General features: G+C 51.8%; 1 protein-coding gene across 1 annotated transcript in view; it reads left to right on the top strand.

Moving 5' to 3' along the window:
- ADAMTS2 (ADAM metallopeptidase with thrombospondin type 1 motif 2) overlaps positions 1 to 19,915 on the top strand; it is a 233,584-nt gene that overhangs the window by 194,171 nt on the left and 19,498 nt on the right. Inside the window, exons 11-16 of the mRNA XM_033180256.1 lie at positions 9,259 to 9,404; positions 11,471 to 11,646; positions 13,421 to 13,554; positions 16,339 to 16,462; positions 16,927 to 17,007; positions 19,092 to 19,258. Coding sequence (XP_033036147.1) covers positions 9,259 to 9,404; positions 11,471 to 11,646; positions 13,421 to 13,554; positions 16,339 to 16,462; positions 16,927 to 17,007; positions 19,092 to 19,258 — 828 coding nt within the window. The remainder of the gene's footprint in view (positions 1 to 9,258; positions 9,405 to 11,470; positions 11,647 to 13,420; positions 13,555 to 16,338; positions 16,463 to 16,926; positions 17,008 to 19,091; positions 19,259 to 19,915) is intronic.

The raw sequence follows: 19,915 nt of genomic DNA, 5'->3' as shown, positions 1-19,915 counted from the left end.
AACCAGCCTATTAGAGGAATGACATCTGCGTGGTGGAAATGAGGGTGACTTTTTCTCTTTCTGCATTGCTTTGTCTTCCTGTTCCCTTCTACACATTTGTATCCAGGTCTGCCCCAGGGGTGGTCCCCCACACTGCAGACCCTGGGGGGCTGCCCTGAGTGGTCATGCCCAGCTTCCATTTCCAGGTTAGGCACTGGCTTGCCCAGTTGGGACAGGGGAACCACTGTGTGGCTCCTTCCATCCTCCTGGCTCCTGGTTCCTGCACCCACCAGTGATTTAGAGTCTGCCCCGGCCATAGCCTTCAGCAGTGCCACGACAGCTCACCCACTCCATCTTCCTCAGCTTCGGCTGCTCTAACAGAAATACCACAGGCTGGTGACGTACACAACAGAGCCTTGTTCTTCGCAGTCCTGGAGGCTGGGAAATCCAAGGTCTGGGTGCCAGCAAGGTTGGTTTCTGGAAGGACCCTCTTCCTGGCTTGCCATGTTCCCGTGATCTCTTCACACGGCAGGGAGAGAGGGCATCTCTCTCACGTCTCTTCTCATGAGGATGTCAATCCTACTCATGAGGGCCATTACCTAACACTTCTCAAAGGCCACCACACTGGGGGTCAAGGCTTCACCATATGAATTTGAGGGGACACACACACTCAGGCCATGGCACTGCCTTACCTGGGCCCCTCCTCGCCTGCAAGCCCCACCTGCACCACTGGCTGAGGGGAACACCAGCCAGCATTTCTCTGGATTGTTCCCCTCCCCTCCATGCTCGAGTGAGGGGAGGCTTTGGGGCAAGAGATGAGGTAACGGTGCCCAGGAAGGAGATGGTTAGGACCCCAAGTGGCCGGGAGCCAGGGCTGCCTGACCCCAGTCAGTTCCTGTTGGCCCAGCCTGATGGGAGGAGCCCTTGACCGCCTGCCCACAGTATCTCCCTGCACAGAGTAGTGGCCTCTGCAGTCCCCACGTGGCTCAGACTGCCACAAAGGCAGGCCTGGGAGGATCTTAGCAAGGCATGAGAGTGAGGGGCCTTTGCTAGGAAGGAAGGGAAGATGTGGGCAAAGTCGGGTGCTGGGCAGGGCTTGCCCAAGCGAGGAGGACCAGGAAGGAAGCACAGGAGGAGAGCAGCTCAGGCGTGGACACAGGAGTACGGGTCCCCAGAAACGACCTCAGACACAGAGACCTGATGGTAGAAGTTCCAGGGCGCACTCTCAGGACCAGCGCTGTGGGGAGACTGAGGCACTGCACAGGGATGCAACTTCAGCAGAGGGCTCGGCCAGCACCACATGCAGCTCTGGAGCCTTTCAGAGTTGGCCCAACTGAAGCAACGTTTGAACCCCAACCCTGACCGGTCACTGGCTTTGGCTGTCCCCAGGAAAGGGACATGACTTTGGTCTGGGGGCTGTTCCTGGGAAAGAACTCAGCTGTGAGCCATGAGCAGCCCACATGCTCCACAGTTTGAGGAATCAATGACTTGGTCCTGAAGAGGGATCTGGGTGGCACAGCACGGGGTCTACTGCACCAGGTGTGCGTTGAGGAGATGGAGGTGTGCACAGGGCAGGGAGGGAAGAGAGTGGGGTCTGTTCAGAGCAGTCAGCACTGCAGTGCTGATGTGCTGGGGCAGGCGACCCTGAGGGGTAAGTAGAGGCCAGTCGTACCGAGTCTTTGATGCCAGCCACAAGGCTTGGTCCTGCTGCAAGAGGGGAGCCATGGAGGGGCTTTGAGGAGGAAGCAGAAGTCGATTTCCCATGAAGCTCATGATGCTTAGGCTTCAGGGCCCCTGGCTCACCTGACCCCCTTCCAAGGCCCGGGGAGAGGCCAAGCCATGTGTTCACGTGGTCATATGGTTTTGTAAATTTTGCAAAAATAAGATATTTTAACCATATTTGATTAAGAGCACTTCTGTCTTCATTCCTGCTTCTCACTGATGTACCTCTTCTCCCGTGGGTGGCATTAGAACGGCCTCGGGCATTTTGCTGCTTTGACTACAGAGAAAATGGATTGAGGGCATTTTTTTGGCTTATTGCCACGATTCTGTCTCTTACAAGTAGAGTTAAATTATTGTGTCTGTCCAGGTGTAACAGTAGCTTCCAGAAATACTTGCCACACCGCTGTGCCAACTCACCCAGGGTCATTGCAGAATATGGGCTGTGTGCTGGCCGTTTCCTCAGATCTTTGGAGAAAAAGGTGCCTCAACGGTACCTGAGGTTATGACTACTTCTATATGAGCAGCATTTTGTTTTCATTTTAGGTTTGTTTTATAGATGGAGTACTTTAAACACAGATCCAACATGGATATTTCTTTAGAAAGGCCAAGTGTAACAGGATGGTCTGCTTGTCTAAAAGCTAGCCTAGGTCATGTGTGGTGGCTCACACCTGTAATCCGGCACTTTGGGAGGCCAAGGTGGGTGGATCACTTGAGGTCAGGAGTTCGAGATCAGCCTGGCCAACATGGTGAAACCCCATCTCTACTAAAAATACAAAAATTAGCTGCACGTGGTGGCGCATGCCTGTAGTCCCAGCTACTGGGGAGGCTGAGGCAGGAGAATCACTTGAACCCAGGAGGTGGAGGTTGCAGTGAGTCAAGATCATGCCAATGCACTCCAGGCTGGACGACAGAGTGAGACTCTGTCTCAAAAAAAATAAATACAATAATTAAAACATAAATAAATAAAAGTTGGCCTAGCCTCACAACATATGGATGACAATAAATGAAGGGCTCTAAAAAATTTCAAAGACAGAAGAGAAACCTCAATGAAAACACAATGCAAAACTGTTGATTACGTCTGAATGCACTGTTTTCACTTCCATTTGGAAAGTGGCTTGGGAATGTTTCCATAAAATAAGGAAGAAATGACAGACTCTGATTTGGATATATGTATAAAATATACCTTTTATCATTTTCAAATTTATTTATTAGAAAGGAAAGAAAATTCAGATAAAAATTAATGGAATGTGAAACTAAAGTAGTAGAAAATAAGCAAGGAAAAAAAAATAACTCTGGCTTCCAAAAGCTCATTGTCACCAAAAAAAGAAAGGTTTTATATCAAACCAAAAGCAGTCACTCATTAGGAGGAAGAGACACATATCAAAGAAGTTAACAGGCTCTTGGAGCATTTGACAGCCTCATTAATGAAGAGGAGGGAATCTGATGAACACACAGGAAAATGGTTCAGACATCTTTCTGATTTGACATGGAATGCTGACAACATCAAAGACGCGAGGAAGCTGCGAATGCTGCCACTACAGTGAGGCATCCACAGCAACTGTTACCGAGCATTGCTCATCCAAAGAGTGTCTTAAAGGCCAGCTCCCACAGAGAAAACTTGAAATGCCCTGAAATTCACATCAAGGATGGAAACCAGAGAGCACCTCCTCCAAATCTGATCATCCTAAATGTTCAGATGTCATCACCCATAACTTCTTTAAAGTATTGATCTTTTTTTTAAAAAAAAGAAAGAATTTCCCTCAATATGCCAGGGCAAGTGTTGGCCAACTCCATCTGCTGCCTGTTTGGTTGATATTGGTTTTTTTCTCTAACAGTTTTAATAAGGTGAGATCTATATTTAAATTCACTTTTTAAAGTATGCAGGCCGGGTGCAGTGGCTCACGCCTGTAATCCCAACACTTTGGGAGGGTTGAGGCAGGTGGATGACCTGAGGTCAGGAGTTCGAGACCAGCCTGGCCAATATGGTGAAACCCTATCCCTACTAAAAATACAAAAAAAATTAGCCGGGCGTGGTGGTGGGCACCTCTAATCCCAGCTACTCAGGAGGCTGAGGCAGGAGAATCGCTTGAACCCGGGAAGCGGAGGTTGCAGTGAGCCGAGATCGCGCCACTGCACTCCAGCTTAGGCAGCAAGAGCGAAACTTCGTCTCAAAAATAAATAAATAAAACAGAGTGTACAATTCAGTGATTTTCAGTGTATTCATAGAGTTTTACAGTCATCGCGCCAAGCAAATGTTGGAACATTTTTGTCACTCTGAAAAGTTCCAAACCCCTTAGTAGTCACCCCAATCCATCCTACTCTCGGCCAGCTCCAGATAGCCACTCATCCTCTTGCTGTCTTTATAGATTTTCTAATTCTGGACATTTCATATCGATGAAATCATACAACATGTGACATTTTGCACCTGGCCTCTTTCACTTGGCATAATGTTCCCAGGGCTCATCCCTGTTGTAGTGTGCAACAGCACTGCATTCCTTTGTGTTGCTGAGCTCATTGTCACACACACACACACAAATCTGTTCCAAAGCTTTTCAAGTGCTTAATGGCTATTTGTCCTCACGTCAGAAGAGACTAAAGGGCAAAAAGGGGCCTAGCTAGCTACCTCTGGCCTTTTATAAGGCTACTAATCCCATCCAGGATGATGGAACCTTCATGGCCTAATGATCTCCTTAAGGCTCCACCTCTTAAAACTGTCTCAGTAGGAATCAAGTTTCTAATTTTGGAGGGGACACAAACCAACGCTCAAACCGTAGCCCCCTATGATCATTAACAAGACACAGATGTTTGGTCATGCTACTTCTATTCAGCATTGTCGTGGATGTTCTAGCCAGGACAAGTAGGCAAGAAAAGGAAATAAAAGACATCTGTATTGGAAAGGAAGACATCCATATTGAAATACGCTCTTAGATTCTGTTTGCTGATATTTTGTTAAGAATTTTTATGTTTATACTCATAAGAGATATTGATCTGTAGTTTTCTTTTTTGCGTGATGTCTGTCTGATTTTGTTATCAGGGTAATACTAGCCTCGGAATGTGTTGGGAATCCTTTTATGTTTTTTGGAAGAGCTTCTGAAGGATTGGTATTAATTTTTTAAAAATGTTTAGATTTCTTTACAATAATTGGTAGAATTCACTGGTGAAGCCATCTGAGCCTGGACATTTGTTTGTGGAGTTTTTATATTACTCATTCAATCTCTTGTTTAGGTCTGTTCAGATTTTCTATACCTTCTTAATTCAGCTTTGGTAGTTTGTATCTTTGTAGAAGTTTGTCCATTTCCAGTGCTTTTTTTGGTTTCCATGGGGATTTGAATTATTTTCTGGTGTTACTTGCTTTCAGCCAGAAGAACTTCCTTCAGCATTCTTACATGGCAGGTCTGCTAGCAATGAATTCTTTCAGTTTTTGTTTATCCAGGAATATCTTTATTTCACTTTTATTTATGAGAGATAGTTTTGCTGAATTAAACCTTCTTGGTTGACACTACTGCCTCTGGCCTTCATTATTTCTGATTAAAAGTGAGTTGTTAATTTTATCGTGATTTCCCTGTATATCGTGAACCGTTCAATGTTCAGTATTTTCTCTTCATCTTTGTCTAATTTCAACATTTTAACTATGGTGTGTCTAGGTGTGGACCTCTTTGCATTTACCCCACTTGAATTTAATTGCATTTCTTAGATGTGTAAGTTAATGTTTTTCATCACATTTTGGATGTTTTGAGCCTTTTTAAAAAAATATTTTCTGCTTATTTCTCTGTGTCTTCTCCTTCTGGTACTTCTACTATGCATTTTTTATTGTACTTAATGGCTTCCATGTTCCTCAGAGGCTTTGTTCATTTTTCTTCATTCTTTTTCTCTCTGCTCTTTAGATTGCATGGTTTTGATTAATCTGTATTCAAGTTCAGTGACTGCATCAGTGCCAGCTCAAATCTACCATTCAGTGAGCTAATTAATTTATTTTTTAAGTTTTTGTACTATTCACCTCCAGAATTTCTACTTAGTTCTTCTTCTTCTTCTTCTTCTTCTTCTTCTTCTTCTTCTTCTTCTTCTTCTTCTTCTTCTTCTTCTTCTTCTTCTTCTTCTTCTTCTTCTTCTTCTTCTCCTTCTCCTTCTCCTTCTCCTTCTTCCTCCTCCTCCTCTTTTTTTTTTTTTTTTTTTGTTTGAGACAGAGTCTCTGTTACCCAGGCTGGAGTGCAGTGGCATGATCTCAGCTCACTGCAACCTCCACCTCCCGGGTTCAAGAGATTCTCCTATCTCAGCCTCCCGAGTAGCTGGGATTACAGGATGTGCCACCACGCCCGGCTAATTTTTGTATTTTTAATAGAGACAAGGTTTCACTATGTTGGCCAGGCTGGTCTAGAACTCCTGACCTCAGGTGATCTGCCCACCTCAGCCTCCCAAAGTGTTGGGATTACATGTGTGAGCCACTGCATGTGGGCTCTATTCAGTTCTTTTTATAATTTCTATCTCTTTCCTGAGATTCTTCATTTGGTGACACGTCATTCCTGTACTCTCCTTTAGTTCTTTAGACATGATTTCCTTTTATTCTTTAAACACACTTATTTTAGCTGCTTTGCAATCTTATCTGTGAAGTCGGACATCTGGGCCTCCTGAGAGGTAGTTTCTGTCACCTGCTGAATTTCCTGTGGATGGGTCACACTTTCTTGTTTCTTTTCATGGCTCAGAATGTTTCCTTGAAAACTGGAAACTTCAGATAATACACTGAAGAAACTGTGGAGAATGATCCCCCTGGGCCTTGTTGCTACTGTTTGCTTGTGGATTTTGTGACCTGGTCCTGCTGTTTCAATGAAGTTTATTTCCCCTGCAGTGTGCAGCCACTGATACTGCTCCCCAGAGGTCACAGCCTTGGTCATATGCACAGTCACCCTGACTGCACCCCTGCTCCTAACCCCCTGGGACAGTGGCATTAGCCAGGCTCTCTTTGACTATCTCTTTCCCAGATCTTTCCATTAAGCTTCTGGTCATTCTGCCTCTATTGCTATCACACCCAACTGTTGGCCTTCCCCTAACTGCTAGCTGCTACTAACTGCTAGTGCGACTGATTGCTGTATTGTTTTTGACAATGTCCTGGGGTGTATAACTTGCTCTACAATATGACCTCATTAAATTCTAGACCTTTCACAGGAGCAGGGTGTTGCCAGTATCTGAGGGCTTCAGGAGGGCTCTTAGCTGTCTTTGTCCCTGGTTCTGTCTGTTTAACTTCTACAGGTTGAGCATCCTTAATCTGAAAATCTGAAATCCAAAACACTTCTGGTTCCAAACACTTCTGGTTCCCAGCATTTCAGATAAGGGATACTCAACCTGTAGTTGGTTTAACGTTTTGTTTGTTGCTATTAGGACCATTGGCCTCCTCTTAATTGCTGACTGCTAAGACCCCTGTTGTTTCTGACGGTGCCCTTAGACACGAACATCCTCCATGCTCTGTTTCAGATCCAAGTCAGTCCCGTTAGGGAGAGCTATGAAGCCTTCTGTTCTGACTCTCCATCTGGGCAGACCCCTGCACCCCTGCACCAGAGCTAGGAGCAGGGTCAGTGGCCTGCTTCTCCCAGAGTGACATTCCTGGCCTACAAACTACTCACTAGATGGGAATGGTAGCCCCTAGTCTTCTGGGCTTGCCCCTTTCAACATGGAACCTCTGCCCTACAAGCAATCTGGGGAGGGGGCTATCAGGTCCACAATTCTTGGCCTGGTGTACCTGGAGCAGAGCTTCTGCCCTATGAGTGGGGCCTGGGTAGGGGAAGGGGGCCCCAGGCCTTTTGGCCATCCCACTGGAAATAGACTCTGCAACAGAGTTGGGAGGGATGACGCCAGTGGCCTGACTTTCTCAGTATGAAACTGTAGCCTCAGACTGGGAGCTTGGAGTAGAGGGAGCCCCGTCTTCCTGGCAGTAAAGCCTCGTCAGACTGAGCTAGGGAAGGAATGGGGGAGGCTTGTGGCTCGAATGCCATAGACTTTTGCTTTTCTTACCAAGATTTAATAGATTTTCTTGAAAAAAAAAATGCTTCTTTATTTATTGTATAGACCTTAGGACAATTTCCAAAGACTTTAAATTGTTGCTTTTTATAAAGTAATTTTCATCGGTTACTGGGGAGAGGGCTCACCAGCCTCCTTACACTTCCATTCAAAGTTTCTATTTGCTGCCTCTTTTTATAAATAAAGTTTTATTGGAACACAGCCATGTCCATTCATTTACAGGTTGTCTATAGCTGCTTTCAAACTCTGATGGCAGAATTGATTAATTGCAACAGAGATTATATAGCCTGCAAAGTCTACAATAGTTACTCTCTGGCCCTTTTACAGAAAGAATTTACTGAGGAATGGTTTGCTGAGAAGAGTTTGCTAAGGAATGGCTGCGTTCTCTTTCTGTTCTCTTTGTGGAAACAGTGCTACAAAATTAGGTTATACAAAGAAGGGTTAAAGAGTATGCAGTCAGCCGGGCACGGTGGCTCACACCTGTAATCCCAGCACTTTGGGAGGCCAACACGAGTGGAGCCCCTGAGGTCAGGAGTTTGAGACCAGCCTGGCCAACATGGCAAAACTCTATGTCTACTAAAAAAAAAAAAAAAATGCAAAAATTTGCTGGGCGTGGTGGCGGCACCTGTAATCCCAGCTACTCAGGAGGCTGAGGCAGGAGAATTGCTTGAACCCGGGAGGTGGAGCTTGCAGTGAGCCGAGATCATCATTGTACTCCAGTCTGGGTGACAGAGCGAGACTCCATCACAAAAAAAAAAAAACAACAACAGTACAGAGTCAGAAGTGAAGGAAAAGTTCCATCATTGTTCTCTGTTTTTTGGTTGGTTGTGGTCATTGTCAGTTTTAAAACGTTTTTGTATGATGTATTTTCTCATTTCAAGTCAATAATCCATTTTGCACCTAATTTAATTCTTTAATTTTGCAATCTTCTTCTTAAAGCGGGTCCCCTAAACTAGAGACGTTTCCTCCCCCTTGACCTAGAGGAATGGGAGCACTGTGATCAGATTAAGTTGTGAAATTGTTTTTCCTACATGCCAGCGTTGTACTTTATTCCTGGTTTTTACCAGCGTTGTACTTTATTCCTGTTTTTTACCATGTCGGCTATTACTTGTCCCTCTTTTCCATAGTATTTCCTCTAAATTGCCTTTTTTACTTAAATAAACCTTGGATGTCTTGCAGTCACTGGCCTGATACGCCAGTGGTATCTTTATAAACGGGCTGTGTGTGGGCACCCAGGAGGCATCTATCCTGGTGACGTAGTATGGTGCCAGTTCCGGCTGAGGGGACACAGAGCTGCTGGAAGGCAGGAGGGTGGGTCAGCAAGTGGGAGGCAGGGCAGGCCGGCCCCTCACTGTGCCTCTTATTGCCTCTGGCGGATGAGGCCTGTCTTCCAGGGGCTCTGAGCATCTAGGGGCAAGGAGGGTGAGCTCCCCCTGTGCCCTGGAGCCAGGCCAGGACGTGTCCCAGGCACTGCAGGCTGTGGAGTGCTGGAGTGTCCCCACGGCCTGGTGTGAGGGTGAGTGGAGGGACTGGCTTCCTGTCTTTCAGCATTGCTTTAAAGGACACTGCATCTGGCTGACGCCTGACATCCTCAAACGGGATGGCAACTGGGGCGCTTGGAGTCCGTTTGGCTCCTGCTCGCGTACCTGTGGCACGGGCGTGAAGTTCAGGACCCGCCAGTGCGACAACCCACAGTGAGTTGGCCCCACATTCCCCTGGCCTTCCTGAGTGGCAGCTGAGGGTCCAGGAGACCCTCTCCAGCCAGCCCTGTCCTAGAGGGCCCTGTGGCTGCTCACCAGTTCTGGAGAGGTGCAGGGCAGGCTGCCCCGCCCGCCTCACCCTACCTGGGAGGGGGCCACGGCTCAGGGGACGCTTAGCTCTGCCTCTTACCCCTTTCCCCGGACTGGGCCCGCGGCCCACCTGCCTGCAGCCCACTCTAGACAGGTTTACTCTGTCTCTCCTGGTCACGGGCATGGAGGAGAGGAGGCAGGACCGAGCTGGGGAAAATGGGGGTAAACGGGGGTGGTCTCTCAGGCCCCCGGATGCTAGCACCTGGGCAGCTGTTTGCAGCCAGGTGAGGGCAGGGTTGGGACTTGTCATCAGTGTCTGGCTGTCCAGGGCAGGGACAGCCTGTGGAGCCGGCCCATGCCAGCTGCATCCCCGTGCCCAGCCACACCCCACCCCCGCCCGTCACGCAGGCCCCATGCCCTGTGCTGTCCTCCTGCGCCTTCTCATTCCTCCCACCTCACCCCACACACCCTGTAAATGTCTCCTGGGCCCATGCGCCCTCCTCGGCCCACAGCCACTTTCTTATCCACACCCTCCTCTCCCTCCTCCTCTGCCTGCCTCCTCCTGCCTGAACGCTCACCCCGGCCTCACCCCAGGAGCGTCCTGGAGGGGCTGGGGTAGAGGGAGAACCCTCCACAAACATCAGCGTTACTCCATCTCCCACCCGCCCAGCGGGCCCTTACCCTGCAGGCCCTGCGGCTGCTTAGACACACAGAGCTTCTGTCTTTCCCTTTTGGCTTGTCTGGTATTTTAAAGATTTTGATTTGCCTGAAAATATTGACAATCTGTAATTTCACATTAGAAAAACAAACAAGACAGATTTCCAGCCTTCGAATCGGGCATCACAGATGCACAGCCAGGCCCAGTTACCAGCTGGCCAGAGGCCTCTGGGGTGCGTCCTGGCTGCTGGGCTCCAGCCTCTGCAGCCGCTCCTGGGTCCTGTTCCCTTGGGCTGCTCTGCTTGCTCTGGCCAGGCCTGAACTGGACCCTGGGGAGCCAGAGAGGGCCATCAGTCTTGGTTCTGGGAAGGGAGTCAAGACCATATCAGCCTCCCTCAGCAGCACTTGTGAACATGCGTGTGCATGGAGCCCTTTCCTACCCCTGCTATCCTCCTGCCCCAGGCTCCAGGCTGCCCTCCCGGCCAGGAGCAGACAGGGAGCCCCGTGGCCCCTCCTCAAGCACCCTTGGGGCTTTTACACCATACTTGGGAAGATATTGCTGGGCATTTAGAACCTCAAGAGGCAGTGTGTGGGTCGGTGCTGCTCTCAATGAAGCGAAGACATTACAGAGATGCAGCCCGCCTTGTCTGCAGGGAGAAAACCCAGCGGCCGTGGTACATCTGCCTTGTGCCAGACACTTGCTAAGAACAGCAGCACCGGGACTCTGGGGCCTCAGCATGCCTCTTTCTGTGCCATGCTCAGTGCCCAGGGCCAGCTGCAGGGGAGACTCGCTCAACTCCTGCCGGCTGGGGTTCTCACCCTGTGGGGAACACACACCTAAACACCCAATCACAGCTTCCTGTTCATTTCCAAGCCCAGGCATCAGTGCTGGGGAGGGGGTGGCACCGGGGCTGTGAGCAGATGCTGCCTCCCCACAGGAGCCCCAGGAGGGAGGATGTGGCCATCCTGCCCTGTCCTTTCAAGATCTTCACTCTGAGGCCCGACAGGCTGGGGAACTGCCCAGGTCTTATACCTGTGAGGTGGCAGAGCAAGGTCCCTTTGCTCAGCAGAGCTGCCCCCCGACACCTGAGACTTAGGGATCCCCCCTGACACCTGCCCCCCTGACACCTGAGACTTAGGGATCCCCCCTGACACCTGCCCCCCGACACCTGAGACTTAGGGATCCCCCCTGACACCTGCCCCCCTGACACCTGAGACTTAGGGATCCCCCCTGAAAAGATCTCACAAGTGGCACCCAGGTGCTGCCTCTTTCCATTGGCGCTGAGCAGCAAGGCCTTTGCTTTCTCCTCCAGCCCAGCCAATGGGGGCCGCACTTGCTCGGGCCTTGCCTACGACTTCCAGCTTTGCAGCCGCCAGGACTGCCCCGACTCCCTGGCTGACTTCCGTGAGGAGCAGTGCCGCCAGTGGGACCTGTACTTCGAGCACGGTGACGCCCAGCACCACTGGCTGCCCCACGAGCACCGGGATGGTGAGCCCCTCTGGGGACAGCAGTGGGGCTCAGCAGGCAGGCCCTAGGGTGGGCAGGTGGGGGTTGCCTTGGCTTGTGCCTGTGATTCTGCATGGGGCAAGGCTGCCACGCCCTGGGCTAGCAAGAGAGCCCACCCTGACTGGTGTCCTGCCCTGGGCCACTCCCGGGTGGGGCATTAAGGTTCCTAGCAGGGCTGCAATCCCAGAGCAGCCAGAACACCTGGAATAGCTGAGGACATGGAAGAGGTGGCTGGGCTGTGGGCTCAGCAGGGGCTGGGCTCCTGCAGTCCACCAGGGGTGGAAAAGGCTTGAACTGCATGGTCAGCTCAAGGCTGAGGCCGGGGCTGGCCCTGCCAAGCAATCTGGTGACCTCTGACCTTCTCTATTAGTCAGGACTCTCAGTTGCAAGTGTCAGAAAGTTGACTTCAACCGGTTTCAGCATTAGAAGGCATTTATTGCTCAGGGACCTGAGGAGTCTGGTGGCCTTGGGCATAGCAGTGCTTGTGTGGCAGCTGGGGACCTTCCTGTGACAGACTGTAAACATACAGTCCCTGTTTCTCCTCCGTGGCTATTGCCCTAGCCCAGCACCTGCTGCCCTATGTGGGCCAGTGCGGGGTTGGAGGTGACAGAGCAGACGGGGTCCCCCTCTGGCGGAGGCTACAGTCTGGGGGCCCAGCGTTTTCATTGCCTCTGAGATAAAGGCTGAGAAGGGAGGGTTCCGGGGATCTGGGTCTGAATCCAGGCAGGCTGGCCTCATTCTGGATTTCAGAGATTGACTGAAAAGGATTCTTTATTTACTTTTTTTTTTTTTTTTGAGACGGAGTCTCACTCTGTTGCCCAGGCTGGAGTGCAGTGGCACGATCTCGGCTCACTGCAAGCTCCACCTCCCAGGTTCACTCAAGTCTCCTGCCTCAGCCTTCCGAGTAGCTGGGACAATAGGCACCCGCCACCACGACCAGCTATTTTTGTTTTTGTATTTTTAGTAGAGACAGGGTTTCACCGTGTTAGCCAAGTTGGTCTCAATCTCCTGACCTTGTGATCTGCCTGCCTCGGCTTCCCAAAGTGCTGGGATTACAGGTGTGAGCCATTGCTCCTGAACTTTTTTTTTTTTTTTTTTTTTTTTGAGGTGGGGTCTTGCTCTGTCACCCAGGCTGGAGGCTGGAGTGCAGTGTGTTGTGGTGCAGTCTTGGCTCACTGCAAGCTCCGCCTCCTGGGTTCAAGCGAGTCTCCTGCCTCAGCCTCCCAAGTATCTGGGATTACAGGCGCCCGCCACCACACCCAGCTAATTTTTGTATTTTTAGTAGAGACAGGGTTTCACCATGTTGGTCAGGCTGGTCTTGAACTCCTGACCCCAAGTGATCTGCCCACCTCAGCCTCCCAAAGTGCTGGGACTACAGGCGTGAGCCATCGTGCCCGGCCTGGAAAGAGTTATTTAGATAGCGACCCAGCAAACAGTCATTTGCAGCCTCAGGGGTCTCCAGGCGGGGCCTCGGGATGTGAGAGCCAGGCTGCACCAACAGCCTGGCTGGCTTGGTTGGGAAAAGCTCTTCCGAAGTCCACAACCACCAGAGTCAAAGGCTCAGGAGACACAGAGACAGGACGGGGCTGCTGTCACCCACCCCTTTCCCTCTCTGTCTGCCCTGGAGGGCGGGCCACGTGGGGGCAGGTGAGTCCTAAGACCCTCGTGGAAATTTCTCCCTGCATGGTGCTTCCTTTGCACACACCTGGGGAAGCCATCAGGGCTCCTTGCAGACCCCCAGCTGCTTCCATTCCAGCCAAGGAGAGATGCCACCTGTACTGCGAGTCCAGGGAGACTGGGGAGGTGGTGTCCATGAAGCGCATGGTGCACGACGGGACACGCTGCTCCTACAAGGACGCCTTCAGCCTCTGTGTGCGCGGGGACTGCAGGGTGAGTACACAGAGGCCGGCGCAGGGGGCTACCGTGTCAAGTCTCAGCTTCCTGGGTACTGACCTCCCGCTTTTTGGGCTACAGGGAAGATGCGTGAGGTGAAGCACACAAAATGTCAGGAACAGTGCCCGGACCAGGGCAGGCTCTTAGCAAATGTCTGTTTACCTCTTCCCTGTGCTGGGAGCCTCAGACTTGAGTATGCCTAGGATTTACCTGGAGAGTTTGGACTCCACCTCAGACATCCTGATTCCACAGATCAGGGTGGCGGCCTGGGAGCATGAATTTTTAGGAGCATCCCAGGTGATTTCCAATGCACGTGACCTACAGGGATCCTTGTGAAGCAGGCCCCGTCCTTGCACCCTGTAGGGCACTGGGCAGCTTCTTGCTGGATCTGGGGGACCCCTGTGAGGGTCACTGGTTTGGTGCTTTGTAGAAATGCCTCCCCTGTTTTATTATGATGCCTTTGGCTTCAGTCTTAGGCTGTCAGGAAAAACAATCATGTGTCACCTCGGCATGTGACAGTGACATGAACATAGACTTGTCCCTGCCAGGCTCCCCCGCAAACAACTGGAAGCCTCTGCTTAGGGCTTGTGTAGACAGGACTGATTGCAGGAGTCATGGAGGCTGACTCTGGCTTGACCTTCCTGAGAAATAGCAACGTCAGCAGGAAGCCATCTCTAGGGGAGTGGGCGCAGGTGCAGCGGCTGGGGCTGGAGGCTGGGAGCTGGAGGCTGGGGCTGGGGACTGGGAGCTGGGAGCTGGAGGCTGGGGCTGGGGACTGGGAGCTGGGAGCTGGAGGCTGGGAGCTGGAGGCTGGAGGCTGGGGCTGGAGGCTGGGAGCTGGAGGCTGGGAGCTGGGAGCTGGAAGCTGGGGCTGGGGGCTGGGGGCTGGGGGCTGAGGGCTGGGGGCTGGGAGCTGGGAGCTAGAGCCAGGAGAGTGCTTGAGGGCTGCTCTACGTTTGCTCCTGTGACTTCAGCAGGGCAGAGAGGCTGGTTCAGCCAGATCAGCCAGAGCCTGGCAGGGAGGCTGGGCTATACAGCTGGCTCAGAGATGGTGACACCACATACTCCAAAACAAGCACAGGTGGTGTCTGCTTTGTACCTGTGGGATTTTAACTGATGGAGGTGACCCAGTGAGGACGTGGGGAGGCCAATGTCGCTGAAAGGCCTCCTCAGGAAGGCAGGGCAGTACAAAGGGAACAACTCGGGAATGGCCAGTTTGAATCATTCCAGTGAGCCCTGGAGTCCAGGGTGGTCCCCAGTTGTCTGGTACCTGACCCTGGGATGACTTAGGGTGAAGGAATCTTGGTTTGGTATGTGAGGCCTGGATAAAGGGGGTACTTGGGGTATAGACTGAGGACTGGCTGGTTTGCATATGAAAGGTGTGTCCCCAGCCCAGTGCTTTGCTGTCCCTTAGAACTGGGGAGCCCTGGGAGGTGAGGTCTCTCCCCAGACAGGAAGACTTTCAAGATGTCAAAACATCAAGACATAAGAAGTTTTAAAAAACGAAAACATAATACAGGCAGCAAGCATGGGAAACAGTTGTAGTACAAGTAGCTTTAGATGGCAGCTGTGAACATGGTTGCAAACCTAACGGGGAGGGAAGATCAGTAATCCACCATCTCAGTGGGTATGGCTATCACTTCATTCCTCACATTGATATTAAAGAAGGATAGGGGCTGGGCGCGGCGGCTCACGCCTGTAATCCCAGCACTTTGGGAGGCCGAGGCAGGCAGATCATTTGAGATCTGGGGTTTGAGACTACTCTGACCAATATGGTGAAACCCCATCTCTACTAAAAATACAAAAAAATTTAGCCATGCATGGTGGCACATGCCTGTAGTTCCAGCTACTCGGGAGGCTGAGGCAGGAGACTCACTTGAACCTGGGAGGTGGAAGCCACAGTGAGCCGAGATCACGCCACTGACTCCAGCTTAGGCGACAGAGCGAGATTCCATCTCAAAAAAAAAAAAAAGAATAAGTTAAATATTTTATTAATGTTGATTTTGACAGGTAATAGCAGGTTGCTCAATTTTGCATAATTAGAAAACATAAATATTCATGCAGAATCTAATACTGGGTCAAAAAATAATATCCAACTGGATTCTGTCTATTAAAGAATATCAACACTTGGCTGGGTGCAGTGGCTCAGGCCTGTAATCCCAGCACTTTGGGAGGCCAAGGCGGGCAGATCACCTGAGGTTAGGAGTTCGAGACCAGTCTGACCCGTCGTACTAAGAATACAAAAAAATTAGCCTGGCATGGTGGTGGGCACCTGCAATCCCAGCTACTCAGGAGGCTGAGGCAGAAGAATTGCTTGAACCCAGGAAGCAGAGGTTGTAGTGAGCTGAGACTGTACCACTGCACTCCAGCTTGGGTGACAGAGTGAGATTCTGTCTCAAAAAAAAATTTAAAAATAAACAGCGTCTCCCGCTTGCCAAACATAAATGTTCACCAAGCCAGGGAGAGTGTCTGCCTGGGCCCTGGTGGGTCCCCTGCCCAAGATAAGCCACATATACAGGGATCCAGACGGAAACTGCCAGGTCGAGACATGCTGTAGGTGGCAGGCAAGGTCGATTTAACTGATGACCAGAGGCATTCTGATTTGGGAGGTAATAAAAGATGAGGCCAGGCGAGGTGGTTCATGCCTGTAATCCCAATGCTTTGGGAGGCCAAGGCAGGAGGACTTCTTGAGGCCAGGTGTTCGAGACTGGGGACAACATAGCATGACCCTGACTCTACTAGCCGGACATCTCAAGGGCTCACTGCCTCCTCCCCCAACAGAAGGTAGGCTGTGACGGTGTGATCGGCTCCAGCAAGCAGGAAGACAAATGTGGCGTGTGTGGAGGGGACAACAGCCACTGCAAAGTGGTCAAGGGCACGTTCACACGGTCACCCAAGAAGCACGGTGAGTGAGTCCCTGCCCTCTGCCCTGGAGCCTGGATGCCTGCAGTAGCTCATGCCCGGACAGCTGCGGGCCTGACTCATCCTGGGACTGTCCAGGGTCATGACTATTCTGGGGAGGGGGAGAGGTCTGTGACAGTGATGGGGAGGGAGAATCCTAAGTCGGGGACAGCCCCAGCTGGGTGCCAGGGTGGGTGGAGAAGAGGAGAGTGGGGGCCTAGGTCACAGGAGTCAGAGTGGAGAATGCCAGTATCTGAGGATGTCGGGGTTGGGCCTTAGAGACTAGCCCAGAGGCAGCAGCTTTCCTGGTGGCCCCTCTCAGGTGGGTGCTCAAAGCCAGAGAAATACCAGGGTCCTGGGAGAGCCCCCAAGGGAACTGCCTTGAAGAGCGAGGCCCCTCCTTGCATTATGTGAATTCGAGCAGCCCTTTCCCTTCTCAGTTTGCTGTGTCTTTCCACATCAAAAAAGGTTACATCAAGATGTTTGAGATCCCTGCGGGAGCCAGGCACCTGCTCATTCAGGAGGTAGACGCCACCAGCCACCATCTGGGTGAGTCTCAGAGCTGGACAACTCAGCGTCCTCAAGACCTGGCTCCTCTGGGATCAATGGGCAGAGTGCTAGGGGTCAGGGTCCTGGGTTGTACAGCTGTGACCTGAGCCAGGGCAGCCCCTCCCCAACCTGTCCCTCTGCTTAGCCCACCTGGGCCCTTTCCCAGGGTCCTCCCTTTGTGGAGAGGCCAGGGTTCGGGATCAGAGGGCTCCACTTGGCAGCAGCTATGAAAGGATGTATATCCAAAACATGTGTCCCTCAGTCTACAGGATGACTCCCTGTCACCTGTTCTCATGGTTGGGGTGGGAAGGCCCCCTGCCCTTGGGAAGGCAGGCAGGGTCTGCAGGCAGCAGGGTCCTGGGCAGCCCTCCCATCCCCACAGCAAGGCCAGCTGGCAGGTGGGCGCACACAGTGCACTTATATTTTCAATTCATTTAATTTTAAATTCAAGAGATTCCAGCTAAAATAGGGATTCTGGTATCTCCCGAAAATATGGATGTTCTCACACCTCTGGGTGCCCCTTTCCACGAAGCAGCACTGCCTGGGAGACTGCACCCTCCCAGGCCACGCAGGAGGCTCTCAGGGCCTGTCCGCCCTTCCCCTGAAGGTGCCTGGCCCCTGCCTTCTGGGGACTCGTGGGCCAAGGTCAGAAGTGATACCAGGGACTGCTGGGGCCCCTGGGTAAGTCCCTTCCCCAGTCTGAGCCCCACATTCATCCCTGTCCCCAGGAGGCTGGACAGGGTCGGGGCTCCCACGCTGCCTGACAAACACACCACGCCCTTTTGTTTTATTTTATTTTGTTTTTATTTAGAGACAGGGTCTCACTCTCTTTTGATACTCATTTTTCTTTCTTACTTTTTTTGTTTTTGTTTTTGTTTTTGTTTTTGAGACGGAGTCCTGCTCTGTCGCCCAGGCTGGAGTGTAGTGGCCAGATATCGGCTCACTGCAAGCTCCGCCTCCTGGGTTCACGCTATTCTCCTGCCTCAGCCTTCCGAGTAGTTGGGACTACAGGCGCCCGCCACCATGCCCGGATAATTTTTTGTATTTTTACTAGAGACAGGGTTTCACTGTGTTAGCAAGGATGGTCTCGATCTCCTGACCTCATGATCCACCTGCCTCGGCCTCCCAAAGTGCTGGGACTACAGGCGTGAGCCACCGCACCCGACCTCTTACTCATCTTAAGAGGAAACTTTAGATTGCTACCCTAAATTCAAAAACCTGTACCACTTGCCTGAAGCAGAAAGTGAACAGAAAAGTCAGTTTCTGAACAAAAAGACATTTCTGTCCCAACATTGCTTCCTGCCACCGCCTCTGGGGCTGAGGCCACTCTCTGTGGAAGGAGAAGTCAGGGACCTGTGGCACCAAGCAGAGGCTTTGTGAGTTGACAGAATTACAGGGGATGTGACAGGGAATGATTCTCTGACTAGTGCCCTGTTTGCAGCCCTACTCACATCACCCAGCTGCCCCGCAGTAGCCACCCCCCACACTGCAGAAAGCATGGGGCTTCCTGGCTAGCCAGGTCCTCTGCTCCTAGATAACTTGAGTGTCACCCAATCGGGCCAGGCCTCTTCTGGAGCTGTGGGGAGCTGCTGGGGCCTCGGCTGGGCCATGGTCACTGATGGGGGTTCTGCTGCTTCAGCCAGACATCTGCTCACACCATGGCAGGAAGCCCCTACCCCAGCAGGGTCCAGTGCTCGCCTGTCCAGCAGATGCCCTGCACCGGGTAGAGACCCCTCCCAGCCATCCTGCCCAGGGTGGCCTCTAAGTGCCCACTGAGTGCTCCCAATAGGCTGTCGGTAGGTGGCCTTGGCAGCTACTGAGTGGCTTCCAAGGGGAGCCGGCACCTCCAGGGCTGGTGGGGGCAGAGGCTGTGAGTCGAGGGCAATCTGGTCCCAAGGGAGCAGTGATGGGCAAGCAGGGCTCCCAGAGCCCTTTGGGCTGTCGTGGCACAGAGGAAACTGGCGAGGGGCAGCCAGAGAGATGAGGGGTCCAGCTGCCCACCACTCCCCAACCAGCCCAAACCAGTGGGCCTGGGTCCTGCCCTTGGGTGACCACAACAGGGGACTTGGTCTTGCCATTCTCAGCCGTCAAGAACCTGGAGACAGGCAAGTTCATCTTAAATGAAGAGAATGACGTGGATGCCAGTTCCAAAACCTTCATTGCCATGGGCGTGGAGTGGGAGTACAGGGACGAGGATGGCCGGGAGACGCTGCAGACCATGGGCCCCCTCCACGGTACCATCACTGTTCTGGTGAGTCCGGGCAGGGCTGGGCCCAGGCAGGGGTGCGGGTGGCCACTGGGGGAGGGATGGGGGTGCCTGGGACACTGAGCCTCCTGACCCTTCAGGTCACACTCTGCATGGCCCCTTTGGCCTGCCCTTGGCTCCAAGGGCCTTCGACTTCATCAGAGCCAGGAAGGGACATGCGTCCACGAGTCGGGGCTCTGGACCCCACATGGCCCCAGGTGACTTTGGGCACACTCTGACTTTGAGGGTTTCAGTTTCACCATCTGAATGACATTCACAGCTGCCATCAGCATGCTCATTCGAGTATGCTGTTACGTTGGAAGCCGGTAACACTCCGGGAGGTGACAGTCAGGGGCCGGGAAGCTAAATGCCCAGCCCCAGGCTGCACTGGAGTGCATCTCTGAGCAGGACAGGACCCCAGAGCTCCTGGTTATAGGAAAGTACCAAGGGGGCTGAATTTTCAAATCACTTTTTTTTTTTTACATGGTTTCGACAAGGTCAGATCACTTTTTAAAATTTAATTTTAATTGCATAAGGATATATTTTATTTGTCAAAAAAGGTACACATCGGCTGGGCGCGGTGGCTCATGCCTGTCATCTCAGCACTTTGGGAGGCTGAGGCAGGCGGATCACGAGGTCAGGAGATCAAGACCATCCTGGCTA

The sequence above is a fragment of the Trachypithecus francoisi genome, unplaced genomic scaffold (genome assembly GCF_009764315.1).
Source record: "Trachypithecus francoisi isolate TF-2019V2 unplaced genomic scaffold, Tfra_2.0 Lachesis_group2, whole genome shotgun sequence".
NCBI classification, from domain to species: Eukaryota; Metazoa; Chordata; class Mammalia; order Primates; family Cercopithecidae; genus Trachypithecus; species Trachypithecus francoisi.
The sequence above is the reverse complement of the archived record's forward strand: the minus strand, read 5'-3'. Positions and strand labels throughout refer to the sequence as shown.